Raw genomic sequence first — 17,688 nt, 5'->3', positions numbered from 1 at the left:
TTTTAATTATTTTCTCCTCTGTGTTGTTTATTCTTTTTCTTAAATCCTTAAATTCCTGTGTTTGCCATTCTTTAAATGATTCCATGTATCCTCTAATAAGAGCAAGTATATCCTTTACCTTGCCTCTCTTTTCTTCTTCTATTTCACCATACTCTTCCTCTTCTTCTTCCTCTGAGTTGACCATCTGTTGTTTCTTTGTTGCCCTTTCCTCCTCTTCTATCTTGTTTCTATTGTCTTCTGTGGTCTCTTCTTGCTGCAGGTGTTCTGCAGCTGTCGTTGCCGGCTGTGGAGATCGACTCCCCAGCTGGTCCCCCCTCCCGTCGGTGTGTTTTTTTTCATTCGCATCGCGCATGCGCGAAACTTCGCGCATGCGCGTTTGCGCACTTTTGTTCGGCTCTGCGAGCCATTTTTGTAGTCCATTATTTACCGACCTGAGGGAGCGGGTTTCTCTCTCCGCAGCGGGCCTCTTCGGACAGGTAAGGCCTTCACCTTTTTCCTCCTTTGTCTTCTCTTCCTCTCTTCTTACCGTTGCTTTCGACTTTTCTTTTTTTGTCGCCATCTTCTTTCCACCTTTATACTCACTTTTCTGTAACTTTTATTTCTGTGCCTTTGTGTTTTCTCTTGTTTTTCCCGACTTTTCTGGAGAGGGCTGGAGTTCACCGTCCGGCCACTACTCCATCGCGTGACTCCTCCCAATAATATCATGTTTATACGTTTTGTAATCTTCTGAGTTTCAAGAATGACCAATATTTCCTGGTACTTCATTTTCCTTTTCATTTCCTGTGCGATATTATCTGGAAATTCAGTATATTCCTTGCTTGATGATAATATCCAAATAATTTCAGGTTTATTGGTGAAAGATATGCTACATTTATCTCGTTTCCTCTTAAAAGAAGACTAACCGGTGATTGCAGTTGTTGTCGATGTAACCTCAGGTGTTAATGAAGTTGAACTGCCTGCAGTTGACGTTTGCGCTGTAGTTGAGATCACTTCAGTTGTTGAGGGGGCCACAGTCATCTCATCTGTACTTGATGTGGTTCCAGATGTTTCTGGAAGTGTGAAAGTAAATTTTTTAAGAAAGTTGAAAGACTGGGAGTCCTTTTCCACAAATAAATTGACACGAAAAGACATTTGGAACATTTCTGCGCATGAGCAATCAAGAATATTACACGCCACATTATGCTTTTTTCAAGACTGTTGTGATATTGTCTGGAAAATCATGAAAATGCTTGTTTGATGATAACATCCACATTATTTCACATTTATCAGACAAACAGAACCTGAATTTATGTCTGTCCTCTTTAGTAGACTTACCCGTACTTGCAGTTGGTGTCGATGTTGAAGCTGATGTAATTTCTGTTGTTATTGCACTTGAACTGCCTAAAGTTGACGATCCTGCCGCTGATGTGGTCTCTGTAGATGTTGTGGTGGCCACAGTCGTTGCCTCTGTACTTGTTGTCCCAGTTGTTTCTGGAAGTGTGAAAGGGACATGTTACAGAAGTTTAAAGTCATGAATGCTTTTGAAATACAATAATATCATGTTTATACGTTTTGTAATCTTCTGAGTTTCAAGAATGACCAATATTTCCTGGTACTTCATTTTTCTTTTCATTTCCTGTGCGATATTATCTGGAAATTCAGTATATTCCTTGCTTGATGATAATATCCAAATAATTTCAGGTTTATTGGTGAAAGATATGCTACATTTATCTCGTTTCCTCTTAAAAGAAGACTAACCGGTGATTGCAGATGTTGTCGATGTAACCTCAGGTGTTAATGAAGTTGAACTGCCTGCAGTTGACGTTTGCGCTATAGTTGAGATAACTTCAGTTGTTGAGGGGGCCACAGTCATCTCCTCTGTACTTGATGTGGTTCCAGATGTTTCTGGAAGTGTGAAAGTAAATTTTTTAAGAAAGTTGAAAGACTGGGAGTCCTTTTCCAGAAATAAATTGACACGAAAAGACATTTGGAACATTTCTGCGCATGAGCAATCAACAATATTAAATGCCACTTTATGCTTTTTTCAAGGCTGTTGTGATATTTTTTGGAAAATCATGAAAATGCTTGTTTGATGATAACATCCACATTATTTCACATTTATCAGACAAACAGAACCTGAACATATGTCTGTTCCTCTTTAGTAGACTTACCCGTACTTGCAGTTGGTGTCGATGTTGAAGCTGATGTAATTTCTGTTGTTATTGAACTTGAACTGCCTACAGTTGACGATCCTGCCGCTGATGTGGTCTCTGTAGATGTTGTGGTGGCCACAGTCGTTGCCTCTGTACTTGTTGTCCGAGTTGTTTCTGTAGGTTTGCAAGGGACATGTTACAGAAGTTTAAAGTCATGAGTGCTTTTTGACAGACAATAATATCATTTTTATACATTTTGTAATCTTCTGAGTTTGAAGAATGACCAATATTTCGTGGTACTTTATTTTTCTTTTCAATTCCTGTGCATTATTATATGGAAATTCATTAAATTCCTTCCTTGATGATAATATCCAAATAATTTCAGAAATATTGGCGAAATATACGCTACATTTATGTCTTTTCCTCTTTAAAGAAGACTAACCGGTGCTTGCAGTTGTTGTCGATGTAACTTCAGGTGTCAATGAAGTTGAACTGCCTGCAGTTGACGTTTGTGCCATAGCTGAGATCACTTCAGTGGTTGAGGGGGCAACAGTCATCTCCTCTGTACTTGATGTGGTTCCAGATGTTTCTGTCAATGTGAAAGTGAATTGTTTAAGAAAGTTCAAAGACTGGGAGTCCTTTTCCACAAATAAATTGACATGATAAGATGTCTCTAACATTTCTGCTCATGAGCAATCAACAATATTACACACTACTTTACGCTTTTTTCAAGACTGTTGTGATATTGTCTGGAAAATCATGAAACTGCTTGTTTGATGATAACATCCACATTATTTCACATTTATCAGACAAACTGAACCTGAATTTATGTCTGTCCTCTTTAGTAGACTTACCCGTACTTGCAGTTGGTGTCGATGTTGAAGCTGATGTAATTTCTGTTGTTATTGCACTTGAACTGCCTAAAGTTGACGATCCTGCCGCTGATGTGGTCTCTGTAGATGTTGTGGTGGCCACAGTCGTTGCCTCTGTACTTGTTGTCCCAGTTGTTTCTGGAAGTGTAAAGAGACATGTTACAGACGTTTAACACCATGAGTGCTTTTCAAATACAATAATATCATGTTTATACGTTTTGTAATCTTCTGAGTTTCAAGAATGACCAATATTTCCTGGTATTTCATTTTTCTTTTCATTTCCTGTGCGATATTATCTATAAATTCAGTATATTCCTTGCTTGATGATAATATCCAATTAATTTCAGATTTATTGGCGAAATATACGCTACATTTATGTCTTTTCCTCTTTAAAGAAGACTAACCGGTGATTGCAGTTGTTGTCGATGTAACTTCAGGTGTTAATGAAGTTGAACTGCCTGCAGTTGACGTTTGTGCCATAGCTGAGATCACTTCAGTGGTTGAGGGGGCAACAGTCATCTCCTCTGTACTTGATGTGGTTCCAGATGTTTCTGTCAATGTGAAAGTGAATCGTTTAAGAAAGTTCAAAGACTGGGAGTCCTTTTCCACAAATAAATTGACACGAAAAGACATTTGGAACATTTCTGCTCATGTGCAATCAACAATATTACACACTACTTTACGCTTTTTTCAAGACTGTTGTGATATTGTCTGGAAAATCATGAAAATGCTTGTTTGATGATAACATCCACATTATTTCACATTTATCAGACAAACTGAACCTGAATTTATGTCTGTCCTCTTTAGTAGACTTACCCGTACTTGCAGTTGGTGTCGATGTTGAAGCTGATGTAATTTCTGTTGTTATTGCACTTGAACTGCCTAAAGTTGACGATCCTGCCGCTGATGTGGTCTCTGTAGATGTTGTGGTGGCCACAGTCGTTGCCTCTGTACTTGTTGTCCCAGTTGTTTCTGGAAGTGTGAAAGGGACATGTTACAGAAGTTTAACGCCATGAGTGCTTTTGAAATACAATAATATCATGTTTATACGTTTTGTAATCTTCTGAGTTTCAAGAATGACCAATATTTCCTGGTACTTCATTTTCCTTTTCATTTCCTGTGCGATATTATCTGGAAATTCAGTATATTCCTTGCTTGATGATAATATCCAAATAATTTCAGGTTTATTGGTGAAAGATATGCTACATTTATCTCGTTTCCTCTTAAAAGAAGACTAACCGGTGATTGCAGTTGTTGTCGATGTAACCTCAGGTGTTAATGAAGTTGAACTGCCTGCAGTTGACGTTTGCGCTGTAGTTGAGATCACTTCAGTTGTTGAGGGGGCCACAGTCATCTCATCTGTACTTGATGTGGTTCCAGATGTTTCTGGAAGTGTGAAAGTAAATTTTTTAAGAAAGTTGAAAGACTGGGAGTCCTTTTCCACAAATAAATTGACACGAAAAGACATTTGGAACATTTCTGCGCATGAGCAATCAAGAATATTACACGCCACATTATGCTTTTTTCAAGACTGTTGTGATATTGTCTGGAAAATCATGAAAATGCTTGTTTGATGATAACATCCACATTATTTCACATTTATCAGACAAACAGAACCTGAATTTATGTCTGTCCTCTTTAGTAGACTTACCCGTACTTGCAGTTGGTGTCGATGTTGAAGCTGATGTAATTTCTGTTGTTATTGCACTTGAACTGCCTAAAGTTGACGATCCTGCCGCTGATGTGGTCTCTGTAGATGTTGTGGTGGCCACAGTCGTTGCCTCTGTACTTGTTGTCCCAGTTGTTTCTGGAAGTGTGAAAGGGACATGTTACAGAAGTTTAAAGTCATGAATGCTTTTGAAATACAATAATATCATGTTTATACGTTTTGTAATCTTCTGAGTTTCAAGAATGACCAATATTTCCTGGTACTTCATTTTTCTTTTCATTTCCTGTGCGATATTATCTGGAAATTCAGTATATTCCTTGCTTGATGATAATATCCAAATAATTTCAGGTTTATTGGTGAAAGATATGCTACATTTATCTCGTTTCCTCTTAAAAGAAGACTAACCGGTGATTGCAGATGTTGTCGATGTAACCTCAGGTGTTAATGAAGTTGAACTGCCTGCAGTTGACGTTTGCGCTATAGTTGAGATAACTTCAGTTGTTGAGGGGGCCACAGTCATCTCCTCTGTACTTGATGTGGTTCCAGATGTTTCTGGAAGTGTGAAAGTAAATTTTTTAAGAAAGTTCAAAGACTGGGAGTCCTTTTCCAGAAATAAATTGACACGAAAAGACATTTGGAACATTTCTGCGCATGAGCAATCAACAATATTACACGCCACTTTATGCTTTTTTCAAGACTGTTGTGATATTTTTTGGAAAATCATGAAAATGCTTGTTTGATGATAACATCCACATTATTTCACATTTATCAGACAAACAGAACCTGAATTTATGTCTGTTCCTCTTTAGTAGACGTACCCGTACTTGCAGTTGGTGTCGATGTTGAAGCTGATGTAATTTCTGTTGTTATTGCACTTGAACTGCCTAAAGTTGACGATCCTGCCGCTGATGTGGTCTCTGTAGATGTTGTGGTGGCCACAGTCGTTGCCTCTGTACTTGTTGTCCCAGTTGTTTCTGTAAGTTTGCAAGGGACATGTTACAGAATTTTAAAGTCATGAGTGCTTTTTGACAGACAATAATATCATTTTTATACATTTTGTAATCTTCTGAGTTTGAAGAATGACCAATATTTCGTGGTACTTTATTTTTCTTTTCAATTCCTGTGCATTATTATCTGGAAATTCATTAAATTCCTTCCTTGATGATAATATCCAAATAATTTCAGAAATATCGGCGAAATATACGCTACATTTATGCTTTTCCTCTTTGAAGAAGACTAACCAGTGCTTGCAGTTGTTGTCGATGTAACTTCAGTTGTTAATGAAGTTGAACTGCCTGCAGTTGACGTTTGTGCCGTAGTTGAGATCACTTCAGTTGTTGAGGGGGCCACAGTCATCTCCTCTGTACTTGATGTGGTTCCAGATGTTTCTGTCAGTGTGAAAGTGAATTGTTTAAGAAAGTTCAAAGACTGGGAGTCCTTTTCCACAAATAAATTGACATGATAAGATGTCTCTAACATTTCTGCTCATGAGAAATCAACAATATTACACGCTACTTTACGCTTTTTTCAAGACTGTTGTGATATTGTCTGGAAAATCATGAAAATGCTTGTTTGATGATAACATCCACATTATTTCACATTTATCAGACAAACTGAACCTGAATTTATGTCTGTCCTCTTTAGTAGACTTACCCGTACTTGCAGTTGGTGTCGATGTTGAAGCTGATGTAATTTCTGTTGTTATTGCACTTGAACTGCCTAAAGTTGACGATCCTGCCGCTGATGTGGTCTCTGTAGATGTTGTGGTGGCCATAGTCGTTGCCTCTGTACTTGTTGTCCCAGTTGTTTCTGTAAGTTTGCAAGGGACAATTTACAGAAGTTTAAAGTCATGAGTGCTTTTTGACAGACAATAATATAATTTTTATACATTTTGTAATCTTCTGAGTTTGAAGAATGACCAATATTTCATGGTACTTTATTTTTCTTTTCATTTCCTTTGCGATATTATCTGGAAATTCAGTATATTCCTTGCTTGATGATAATATCCAAATAATTTCAGATTTATTGGCGAAAGATACGCTACATTTATCTCGTTTCCTCTTAAAAGAAGACTAACCTGTGATTGCAGTTGTTGTCGATGTAACTTCAGGTGTTAATGAAGTTGAACTGCCTGCAGTTGATGTTTGCGCTGTAGTTGAGATCACTTCAGTTGTTGAGGGGGCCACAGTCATCTCCTCTGTACTTGATGTGGTTCCAGATGTTTCTGGAAGTGTCAAAGTAAATTTTTTAAGAAAGTTGAAAGACTGGGAGTCCTTTTCCACAAATAAATTGACACGAAAAGACATTTGGAACATTTCTGCGCATGAGCAATCAACAATATTACACGCCACTTTATGCTTTTTTCAAGACTGTTGTGATATTTTTTGGAAAATCTTGAAAATGCTTGTTTGATGGTAACATCCACATTATTTCACATTTATCAGACAAACAGAACCTGAACTTATGTCTGTCCTCTTTAGTAGACTTACCCGTACTTGCAGTTGGTGTCGATGTTGAAGCTGATGTAATTTCTGTTGTTATTGCACTTGAACTGCCTAAAGTTGACGATCCTGCCGCTGATGTTGTGGTGGCCAGAGTCGTTGCCTCTGTACTTGTTGTCCCAGTTGTTTCTGGAAGTGTGAAAGAGACATGTTACAGAAGTTTAACACCATGAGTGCTTTTGAAATACAATAATATCATGTTTATATGTTTTGAAATCTTCTGAGTTTGAAGAATGACCAATATTTCCTAGTACTTCATTTTTCTTTTCATTTCTGTGCGATATTATCTGGAAATTCAGTATATTCCTTGCTTGCTGATAATATCCAAATAATTTCAGATTTATTGGCGAAAGATATGCTACATTTATCTCGTTTCCTCTTAAAAGAAGACTAACCGGTGATTGCAGTTGTTGTCGATGTAACCTCAGGTGTCAATGAAGTTGAACTGCCTGCAGTTGACGTTTGCGCCGTAGTTGAGATCACTTCAGTTGTTGAGGGGGCCACAGTCATCTCATCTGTACTTGATGTGGTTCCAGATGTTTCTGGAAGTGTGAAAGTAAATTTTTTAAGAAAGTTGAAAGACTGGGAGTCCTTTTCCACAAATAAATTGACACGAAAAGACATTTGGAACATTTCTGCGCATGAGCAATCAACAATATTAAATGCCACTTTATGCTTTTTTCAAGGCTGTTGTGATATTTTTTGGAAAATCATGAAAATGCTTGTTTGATGATAACATCCACATTATTTCACATTTATCAGACAAACAGAACCTGAACTTATGTCTGTTCCTCTTTAGTAGACTTACCCGTACTTGCAGTTGGTGTCGATGTTGAAGCTGATGTAATTTCTGTTGTTATTGAACTTGAACTGCCTACAGTTGACGATCCTGCCGCTGATGTGGTCTCTGTAGATGTTGTGGTGGCCACAGTCGTTGCCTCTGTACTTGTTGTCCGAGTTGTTTCTGTAGGTTTGCAAGGGACATGTTACAGAAGTTTAAAGTCATGAGTGCTTTTTGACAGACAATAATATCATTTTTATACATTTTGTAATCTTCTGAGTTTGAAGAATGACCAATATTTCGTGGTACTTTATTTTTCTTTTCAATTCCTGTGCATTATTATATGGAAATTCATTAAATTCCTTCCTTGATGATAATATCCAAATAATTTCAGAAATATTGGCGAAATATACGCTACATTTATGTCTTTTCCTCTTTAAAGAAGACTAACCGGTGCTTGCAGTTGTTGTCGATGTAACTTCAGGTGTCAATGAAGTTGAACTGCCTGCAGTTGACGTTTGTGCCATAGCTGAGATCACTTCAGTGGTTGAGGGGGCAACAGTCATCTCCTCTGTACTTGATGTGGTTCCAGATGTTTCTGTCAATGTGAAAGTGAATTGTTTAAGAAAGTTCAAAGACTGGGAGTCCTTTTCCACAAATAAATTGACATGATAAGATGTCTCTAACATTTCTGCTCATGAGCAATCAACAATATTACACACTACTTTACGCTTTTTTCAAGACTGTTGTGATATTGTCTGGAAAATCATGAAACTGCTTGTTTGATGATAACATCCACATTATTTCACATTTATCAGACAAACTGAACCTGAATTTATGTCTGTCCTCTTTAGTAGACTTACCCGTACTTGCAGTTGGTGTCGATGTTGAAGCTGATGTAATTTCTGTTGTTATTGCACTTGAACTGCCTAAAGTTGACGATCCTGCCGCTGATGTGGTCTCTGTAGATGTTGTGGTGGCCACAGTCGTTGCCTCTGTACTTGTTGTCCCAGTTGTTTCTGGAAGTGTAAAGAGACATGTTACAGACGTTTAACACCATGAGTGCTTTTGAAATACAATAATATCATGTTTATACGTTTTGTAATCTTCTGAGTTTCAAGAATGACCAATTTTTCCTGGTACTTCATTTTCCTTTTCATTTCCTGTGCGATATTATCTGGAAATTCAGTATATTCCTTGCTTGATGATAATATCCAAATAATTTCAGATTTATTGGCGAAAGATATGCTACATTTATCTCGTTTCCTCTTAAAAGAAGACTAACCGGTGATTGCAGTTGTTGTCGATGTAACTTCAGGTGTTAATGAAGTTGAACTGCCTGCAGTTGACGTTTGCGCTGTAGTTGAGATCACTTCAGTTGTTGAGGGGGCCACAGGCATCTCCTCTGTACTTGATGTGGTTCCAGATGTTTCTGGAAGTGTGAAAGTAAATTTTTTAAGAAAGTTGAAAGACTGGGAGTCCTTTTCCACAAATAAATTGACACGAAAAGACATTTGGAACATTTCTGCGCATGAGCAATCAACAATATTACACGCCACATTATGCTTTTTTCAAGACTGTTGTGATATTGTCTGGAAAATAATAAAATGCTTGATTGATGATAACATTCACATTATTTCACATTTATCAGACAAACAGAACCTGAATTTATGTCTGTCCTCTTTAGTAGACTTACCCGTACTTGCAGTTGGTGTCGATGTTGAAGCTGATGTAATTTCTGTTGTTATTGCACTTGAACTGCCTAAAGTTGACGATCCTGCCGCTGATGTGGTCTCTGTAGATGTTGTGGTGGCCACAGTTGTTGCCTCTGTACTTGTTGTCCCAGTTGTTTCTGGAAGTGTGAAAGGGACATGTTACAGAAGTTTAAAGTCATGAGTGCTTTTTGACATACGATAATATCATTTTTATACATTTTGTAATCTTCAGAGTTTGAAGAATGACCAATATTTCCTGGTACTTTATTTTTCTTTTCAATTCCTGTGCGATATTATCTGGAAATTCAGTATATTCCTTCCTTAATGATAATATCCAAATGATTTCAGATATATTGGCGAAATATACGCTACATTTATGTCTTTTCCTCTTTAAAGAAGACTAACCGGTGATTGCAGTTGTTGTCGATGTAACTTCAGGTGTTAATGAAGTTGAACTGCCTGCAGTTGACGTTTGTGCCATAGCTGAGATCACTTCAGTGGTTGAGGGGGCAACAGTCATCTCCTCTGTACTTGATGTGGTTCCAGATGTTTCTGTCAATGTGAAAGTGAATTGTTTAAGAAAGTTCAAAGACTGGGAGTCCTTTTCCACAAATAAATTGACATGATAAGATGTCTCTAACATTTCTGCTCATGTGCAATCAACAATATTACACACTACTTTACGCTTTTTTCAAGACTGTTGTGATATTGTCTGGAAAATCATGAAAATGCTTGTTTGATGATAACATCCACATTATTTCACATTTATCAGACAAACTGAACCTGAATTTATGTCTGTCCTCTTTAGTAGACTTACCCGTACTTGCAGTTGGTGTCGATGTTGAAGCTGATGTAATTTCTGTTGTAATTGCACTTGAACTGCCTAAAGTTGACGATCCTGCCGCTGATGTGGTCTCTGTAGATGTTGTGGTGGCCACAGTCGTTGCCTCTGTACTTGTTGTCCCAGTTGTTTCTGGAAGTGTGAAATGGACATGTTACAGAAGTTTAACGCCATGAGTGCTTTTGAAATACAATAATATCATGTTTTTTTTTTTTTAATTTTTTTATTTTTCACACCATAAATCACATTAGCCATGATATACACTATTTCTTTTCACACATATACAGTGACTTTTTCTCCCCCCCCCCCTTTCCTCCCAAACCACCCCCCCACCCCCCCCTCTCATCCATTTTAGGTATACAATCTAGGTTGCATTAATCCAGTCAGACAATGTTGTCATTCAACAAAATTACACCAGAAATTCTACTGAGTCCATTCTTTTCTTTCCTTCTCCTTCTATCAACTTAGGTAATGTTTGTCCCCGGTAGGTTTTCGCTATTGTATTTAATGTAAGGCTCCTATACTTGTTCGAATATTTCAATATTATTTCTTAACCAATATGTTATTTTTTTTTCTAATGGAATACATTTATTCATTTAAATTTGGTAGTTTCTTCCTTTTAATTTGGTTATGTATTCCATTAATATTTAAAGACATATAGTTCAGCGTAGCCCTTTTATATTTTGTTTATCTTCTCTTTCCGTTTTTCCATCATTACCTTTCCTCCTTTTCCATTTCTGTTTTCTTATTTTCAACTCTTCATAAGACAACATTCCTACAACATCTAACATTTTCCTTATTCTCCTATTTCTATCTTATTTATCCCCAATCTCCCCTTCACCTCCTGAGTTGTCCTTTATCCCTTGTCGGACAACCACATCTCCCCTCTCCATTTGGATTTGCGAATCCACTCGCAAGCGTCAACTGATTGTGCAGTGACCGCTATTTCCCCCCACCCCGCCTCCCCCAGAAAAGATTTCACTTTTCATATGTCACAAAGGTCCCTCTTTTAATTCCCTCCTTATTCTCTCTATTCCATTACCTTCCCTTATTAATTCTTGTCTATACTATCTATATTTTCCTCTAAGTACAGATACATTCATGTATGCTCATTGTCTCTATTCACTCTTATACCTCTTTACCTGCATACATATCAATCGTGATCATTTTTACTCTCATTACCCGTCTTCTTCCCTCAGTCTATTTTTGTCTTTACCCACATACATATCAGTCGTGATCATTTTAACTCTCATTACCCGTCTTCCTCCCTCAGTCTATTTTTGTAATTGTTCTGCAAATTTTCGTGCTTCTTCTGGATCCGAGAATAGTCTGTTTTGCTGTCCTGGAATAAATATTTTCAATACCGCTGGATGCTTTAGTATAAATTTATACCCTTTCTTCCATAAAATCGCCTTTGCTGTATTGAACTCTTTTCTCTTCTTTAGGAGTTCAAAACTTATATCTGGATAAATGAAGATTTTTTGCCCTTTATACTCCAGTGGTTTGTTGCCCTCTCTTACTTTTTCCATTGTCTTCTCCAGTACCTTTTCTCTTGTAGTATATCTTAGGAATTTTACTACAATAGATCTTGGTTTTTGTTGTGGTTGTGGTTTAGAGGCCAATACTCTATGTGCCCTTTCTATTTCCATTTCATGCTGTAGTTCTGGACATCCTAGGGTCTTAGGGATCCACTCTTTTATAAACTCCCTCATATTCTTGCCTTCTTCATCTTCCTTAAGGCCCACTATCTTTATGTTATTTCTTCTGTTATGGTTTTCCATTGTATCTATTTTTTGAGCTAGTAGTTCTTGTGTCTCTTTAGTTTTTTTATTAGATTTCTCCAATTTCTTTTTTAAGTCTTCTACCTCCATTTCTGCTGCTACTGCCCGCTCTTCCATCTTGTCCATTTTTTTTCCCATTTCTGTTAAGGTCATCTCCATTTTAATTATTTTCTCCTCTGTGTTGTTTATTCTTTTTCTTAAATCCTTAAATTCCTGTGTTTGCCATTCTTTAAATGATTCCATGTATCCTCTAATAAGAGCAAGTATATCCTTTACCTTGCCTCTCTTTTCTTCTTCTATTTCACCATACTCTTCCTCTTCTTCTTCCTCTGAGTTGACCATCTGTTGTTTCTTTGTTGCCCTTTCCTCCTCTTCTATCTTGTTTCTATTGTCTTCTGTGGTCTCTTCTTGCTGCAGGTGTTCTGCAGCTGTCGTTGCCGGCTGTGGAGATCGACTCCCCAGCTGGTCCCCCCTCCCGTCGGTGTGTTTTTTTTCATTCGCATCGCGCATGCGCGAAACTTCGCGCATGCGCGTTTGCGCACTTTTGTTCGGCTCTGCGAGCCATTTTTGTAGTCCATTATTTACCGACCTGAGGGAGCGGGTTTCTCTCTCCGCAGCGGGCCTCTTCGGACAGGTAAGGCCTTCACCTTTTTCCTCCTTTGTCTTCTCTTCCTCTCTTCTTACCGTTGCTTTCGACTTTTCTTTTTTTGTCGCCATCTTCTTTCCACCTTTATACTCACTTTTCTGTAACTTTTATTTCTGTGCCTTTGTGTTTTCTCTTGTTTTTCCCGACTTTTCTGGAGAGGGCTGGAGTTCACCGTCCGGCCACTACTCCATCGCGTGACTCCTCCCAATAATATCATGTTTATACGTTTTGTAATCTTCTGAGTTTCAAGAATGACCAATATTTCCTGGTACTTCATTTTCCTTTTCATTTCCTGTGCGATATTATCTGGAAATTCAGTATATTCCTTGCTTGATGATAATATCCAAATAATTTCAGGTTTATTGGTGAAAGATATGCTACATTTATCTCGTTTCCTCTTAAAAGAAGACTAACCGGTGATTGCAGTTGTTGTCGATGTAACCTCAGGTGTTAATGAAGTTGAACTGCCTGCAGTTGACGTTTGCGCTGTAGTTGAGATCACTTCAGTTGTTGAGGGGGCCACAGTCATCTCATCTGTACTTGATGTGGTTCCAGATGTTTCTGGAAGTGTGAAAGTAAATTTTTTAAGAAAGTTGAAAGACTGGGAGTCCTTTTCCACAAATAAATTGACACGAAAAGACATTTGGAACATTTCTGCGCATGAGCAATCAAGAATATTACACGCCACATTATGCTTTTTTCAAGACTGTTGTGATATTGTCTGGAAAATCATGAAAATGCTTGTTTGATGATAACATCCACATTATTTCACATTTATCAGACAAACAGAACCTGAATTTATGTCTGTCCTCTTTAGTAGACTTACCCGTACTTGCAGTTGGTGTCGATGTTGAAGCTGATGTAATTTCTGTTGTTATTGCACTTGAACTGCCTAAAGTTGACGATCCTGCCGCTGATGTGGTCTCTGTAGATGTTGTGGTGGCCACAGTCGTTGCCTCTGTACTTGTTGTCCCAGTTGTTTCTGGAAGTGTGAAAGGGACATGTTACAGAAGTTTAAAGTCATGAATGCTTTTGAAATACAATAATATCATGTTTATACGTTTTGTAATCTTCTGAGTTTCAAGAATGACCAATATTTCCTGGTACTTCATTTTTCTTTTCATTTCCTGTGCGATATTATCTGGAAATTCAGTATATTCCTTGCTTGATGATAATATCCAAATAATTTCAGGTTTATTGGTGAAAGATATGCTACATTTATCTCGTTTCCTCTTAAAAGAAGACTAACCGGTGATTGCAGATGTTGTCGATGTAACCTCAGGTGTTAATGAAGTTGAACTGCCTGCAGTTGACGTTTGCGCTATAGTTGAGATAACTTCAGTTGTTGAGGGGGCCACAGTCATCTCCTCTGTACTTGATGTGGTTCCAGATGTTTCTGGAAGTGTGAAAGTAAATTTTTTAAGAAAGTTGAAAGACTGGGAGTCCTTTTCCAGAAATAAATTGACACGAAAAGACATTTGGAACATTTCTGCGCATGAGCAATCAACAATATTAAATGCCACTTTATGCTTTTTTCAAGGCTGTTGTGATATTTTTTGGAAAATCATGAAAATGCTTGTTTGATGATAACATCCACATTATTTCACATTTATCAGACAAACAGAACCTGAACATATGTCTGTTCCTCTTTAGTAGACTTACCCGTACTTGCAGTTGGTGTCGATGTTGAAGCTGATGTAATTTCTGTTGTTATTGAACTTGAACTGCCTACAGTTGACGATCCTGCCGCTGATGTGGTCTCTGTAGATGTTGTGGTGGCCACAGTCGTTGCCTCTGTACTTGTTGTCCCAGTTGTTTCTGTAAGTTTGCAAGGGACATGTTACAGAATTTTAAAGTCATGAATGCTTTTTGACAGATAATAATATCATTTTTATACATTTTGTCATCTTCTGAGTTTGAAGAATGACCAATATTTCGTGGTACTTTATTTTTCTTTTCAATTCCTGTGCATTATTATCTGGAAATTCATTAAATTCCTTCCTTGATGATAATATCCAAATAATTTCAGAAATATCGGCGAAATATACGCTACATTTATGCTTTTCCTCTTTGAAGAAGACTAACCAGTGCTTGCAGTTGTTGTCGATGTAACTTCAGTTGTTAATGAAGTTGAACTGCCTGCAGTTGACGTTTGTGCCGTAGTTGAGATCACTTCAGTTGTTGAGGGGGCCACAGTCATCTCCTCTGTACTTGATGTGGTTCCAGATGTTTCTGTCAGTGTGAAAGTGAATTGTTTAAGAAAGTTGAAAGACTGGGAGTCCTTTTCCACAAATAAATTGACATGATAAGATGTCTCTAACATTTCTGCTCATGAGAAATCAACAATATTACACGCTACTTTACGCTTTTTTCAAGACTGTTGTGATATTGTCTGGAAAATCATGAAAATGCTTGTTTGATGATAACATCCACATTATTTCACATTTATCAGACAAACTGAACCTGAATTTATGTCTGTCCTCTTTAGTAGACTTACCCGTACTTGCAGTTGGTGTCGATGTTGAAGCTGATGTAATTTCTGTTGTTATTGCACTTGAACTGCCTAAAGTTGACGATCCTGCCGCTGATGTGGTCTCTGTAGATGTTGTGGTGGCCATAGTCGTTGCCTCTGTACTTGTTGTCCCAGTTGTTTCTGTAAGTTTGCAAGGGACAATTTACAGAAGTTTAAAGTCATGAGTGCTTTTTGACAGACAATAATATAATTTTTATACATTTTGTAATCTTTTGAGTTTGAAGAATGACCAATATTTCATGGTACTTTATTTTTCTTTTCATTTCCTGTGCGATATTATCTGGAAATTCAGTATATTCCTTGCTTGATGATAATATCCAAATAATTTCAGATTTATTGGCGAAAGATACGCTACATTTATCTCGTTTCCTCTTAAAAGAAGACTAACCGGTGATTGCAGTTGTTGTCGATGTAACTTCAGGTGTTAATGAAGTTGAACTGCCTGCAGTTGATGTTTGCGCTGTAGTTGAGATCACTTCAGTTGTTGAGGGGGCCACAGTCATCTCCTCTGTACTTGATGTGGTTCCAGATGTTTCTGGAAGTGTGAAAGTAAATTTTTTAAGAAAGTTGAAAGACTGGGAGTCCTTTTCCACAAATAAATTGACACGAAAAGACATTTGGAACATTTCTGCGCATGAGCAATCAACAATATTACACGCCACTTCATGCTTTTTTCAAGACTGTTGTGATATTTTTTGGAAAATCTTGAAAATGCTTGTTTGATGATAACATCCACATTATTTCACATTTATCAGACAAACAGAACCTGAACTTATGTCTGTCCTCTTTAGTAGACTTACCCGTACTTGCAGTTGGTGTCGATGTTGAAGCTGATGTAATTTCTGTTGTTATTGCACTTGAACTGCCTAAAGTTGACGATCCTGCCGCTGATGTGGTCTCTGTAGATGTTGTGGTGGCCACAGTCGTTGCCTCTGTACTTGTTGTCCCAGTTGTTTCTGGAAGTGTGAAAAGGACATGTTACAGAAGTTTAAAGTCATGAGTGCTTTTTGACATACGATAATATCATTTTTATACATTTTGTAATCTTCAGAGTTTGAAGAATGACCAATATTTCCTGGTACTTTATTTTTCTTTTCAATTCCTGTGCGATATTATCTGGAAATTCAGTAAATTCCTTTTTTGATGATAACATCCACATAATTTCAGATTTATTTGAGAAAGATAGGCTATCTGTTTTCCTCTTTGAAGAAGACTAACCAGTGCTTGCTGTTGTTGTCGATGTAACTTCAGTTGTTAATGAACTTGAACTGCCTGCAGTTGACGTTTGTGCCGATGTTGAGATCACTTCAGTTGTTGAGGGGGCCACAGTCATCTCCTCTGTACTTGATGTGGTTCCAGATGTTTCTGGAAGTGTGAAAGTAAATTGTTTAAGAAAGTTCAAAGACTGAGAGTCCTTTTCCACAAATAAATTGACATGATAAGACGTCTCGAACATTTCTGCGCATGAGCAATGAACGATATTTCACGCTACTTTACGCTTTTTTCATGACTGTTGTGATATTGTCTGGAAAATCATGAAAATGCTTGTTTGATGATAACATCCACATTATTTCACATTTATCAGACAAACTGAACCTGAATTGATGTCTGTCCTCTTTAGTAGACTTACCCGTACTTGCAGTTGGTGTCGATGTTGAAGCTGATGTAATTTCTGTTGTTATTGCACTTGAACTGTCTAAAGTTGATGATCCTGCCGCTGATGTGGTCTCTGGAGATGTTGTGGTGGCCACAGTCGTTGTCTCTGTACTTGTTGTCCCAGTTGTTTCTGGAAGTGTGTAAGGGACATGTTACAGAAATTTAACGCCATGAGTGCTTTTGAAATACAATAATATCATGTTTATACGTTTTGTAATCTTCTGAGTTTGAAGAATGACCAATATTTCCTGGTACTTCATTTTTCTTTTCATTTCCTGTGCGATATTATCTGGAAATTCAGTATATTCCTTGCTTGATGATAATATCCAAATAATTTCAGGTTTATTGGTGAAAGATATGCTACATTTATCTCGTTTCCTCTTAAAAGAAGACTAACCGGTGATTGCAGTTGTTGTCGATGTAACTTCAGTTGTTAATGAAGTTGGACTGCCTGCAGTTGACGTTTGCGCTGTAGTTGAGATCACTTCAGTTGTTGAGGGGGCCACAGTCATCTCCTCTGTACTTGATGTGGTACCAGATGTTTCTGTCAGTGTGAAAGTG

General features: G+C 37.6%; 1 protein-coding gene across 1 annotated transcript in view; it reads right to left on the bottom strand.

Annotated features, from left to right (window-relative positions):
- LOC138756847 (serine-rich adhesin for platelets-like) overlaps nucleotides 1-17,688 on the bottom strand; it is a 45,588-nt gene that overhangs the window by 7,728 nt on the left and 20,172 nt on the right. Inside the window, exons 19-53 of the mRNA XM_069923238.1 lie at nucleotides 17,525-17,671; nucleotides 17,102-17,257; nucleotides 16,690-16,836; nucleotides 16,272-16,427; nucleotides 15,860-16,006; nucleotides 15,436-15,591; nucleotides 15,024-15,170; nucleotides 14,601-14,756; nucleotides 14,188-14,334; nucleotides 13,765-13,920; nucleotides 13,353-13,499; nucleotides 10,488-10,643; nucleotides 10,076-10,222; nucleotides 9,652-9,807; nucleotides 9,241-9,387; nucleotides 8,819-8,974; nucleotides 8,407-8,553; nucleotides 7,983-8,138; nucleotides 7,570-7,716; nucleotides 7,163-7,303; nucleotides 6,751-6,897; nucleotides 6,327-6,482; nucleotides 5,915-6,061; nucleotides 5,492-5,647; nucleotides 5,079-5,225; nucleotides 4,656-4,811; nucleotides 4,244-4,390; nucleotides 3,821-3,976; nucleotides 3,409-3,555; nucleotides 2,987-3,142; nucleotides 2,575-2,721; nucleotides 2,151-2,306; nucleotides 1,738-1,884; nucleotides 1,315-1,470; nucleotides 903-1,049 (exon numbers count right to left, since the gene is read on the bottom strand). Coding sequence (XP_069779339.1) covers nucleotides 903-1,049; nucleotides 1,315-1,470; nucleotides 1,738-1,884; nucleotides 2,151-2,306; nucleotides 2,575-2,721; nucleotides 2,987-3,142; nucleotides 3,409-3,555; nucleotides 3,821-3,976; nucleotides 4,244-4,390; nucleotides 4,656-4,811; nucleotides 5,079-5,225; nucleotides 5,492-5,647; nucleotides 5,915-6,061; nucleotides 6,327-6,482; nucleotides 6,751-6,897; nucleotides 7,163-7,303; nucleotides 7,570-7,716; nucleotides 7,983-8,138; nucleotides 8,407-8,553; nucleotides 8,819-8,974; nucleotides 9,241-9,387; nucleotides 9,652-9,807; nucleotides 10,076-10,222; nucleotides 10,488-10,643; nucleotides 13,353-13,499; nucleotides 13,765-13,920; nucleotides 14,188-14,334; nucleotides 14,601-14,756; nucleotides 15,024-15,170; nucleotides 15,436-15,591; nucleotides 15,860-16,006; nucleotides 16,272-16,427; nucleotides 16,690-16,836; nucleotides 17,102-17,257; nucleotides 17,525-17,671 — 5,283 coding nt within the window. The remainder of the gene's footprint in view (nucleotides 1-902; nucleotides 1,050-1,314; nucleotides 1,471-1,737; nucleotides 1,885-2,150; nucleotides 2,307-2,574; nucleotides 2,722-2,986; nucleotides 3,143-3,408; nucleotides 3,556-3,820; nucleotides 3,977-4,243; nucleotides 4,391-4,655; nucleotides 4,812-5,078; nucleotides 5,226-5,491; nucleotides 5,648-5,914; nucleotides 6,062-6,326; nucleotides 6,483-6,750; nucleotides 6,898-7,162; nucleotides 7,304-7,569; nucleotides 7,717-7,982; nucleotides 8,139-8,406; nucleotides 8,554-8,818; nucleotides 8,975-9,240; nucleotides 9,388-9,651; nucleotides 9,808-10,075; nucleotides 10,223-10,487; nucleotides 10,644-13,352; nucleotides 13,500-13,764; nucleotides 13,921-14,187; nucleotides 14,335-14,600; nucleotides 14,757-15,023; nucleotides 15,171-15,435; nucleotides 15,592-15,859; nucleotides 16,007-16,271; nucleotides 16,428-16,689; nucleotides 16,837-17,101; nucleotides 17,258-17,524; nucleotides 17,672-17,688) is intronic.

The sequence above is a fragment of the Narcine bancroftii genome, chromosome 3 (assembly GCF_036971445.1).
Source record: "Narcine bancroftii isolate sNarBan1 chromosome 3, sNarBan1.hap1, whole genome shotgun sequence".
Lineage (NCBI taxonomy): Eukaryota > Metazoa > Chordata > Chondrichthyes > Torpediniformes > Narcinidae > Narcine > Narcine bancroftii.
The sequence above is the reverse complement of the archived record's forward strand: the minus strand, read 5'-3'. Positions and strand labels throughout refer to the sequence as shown.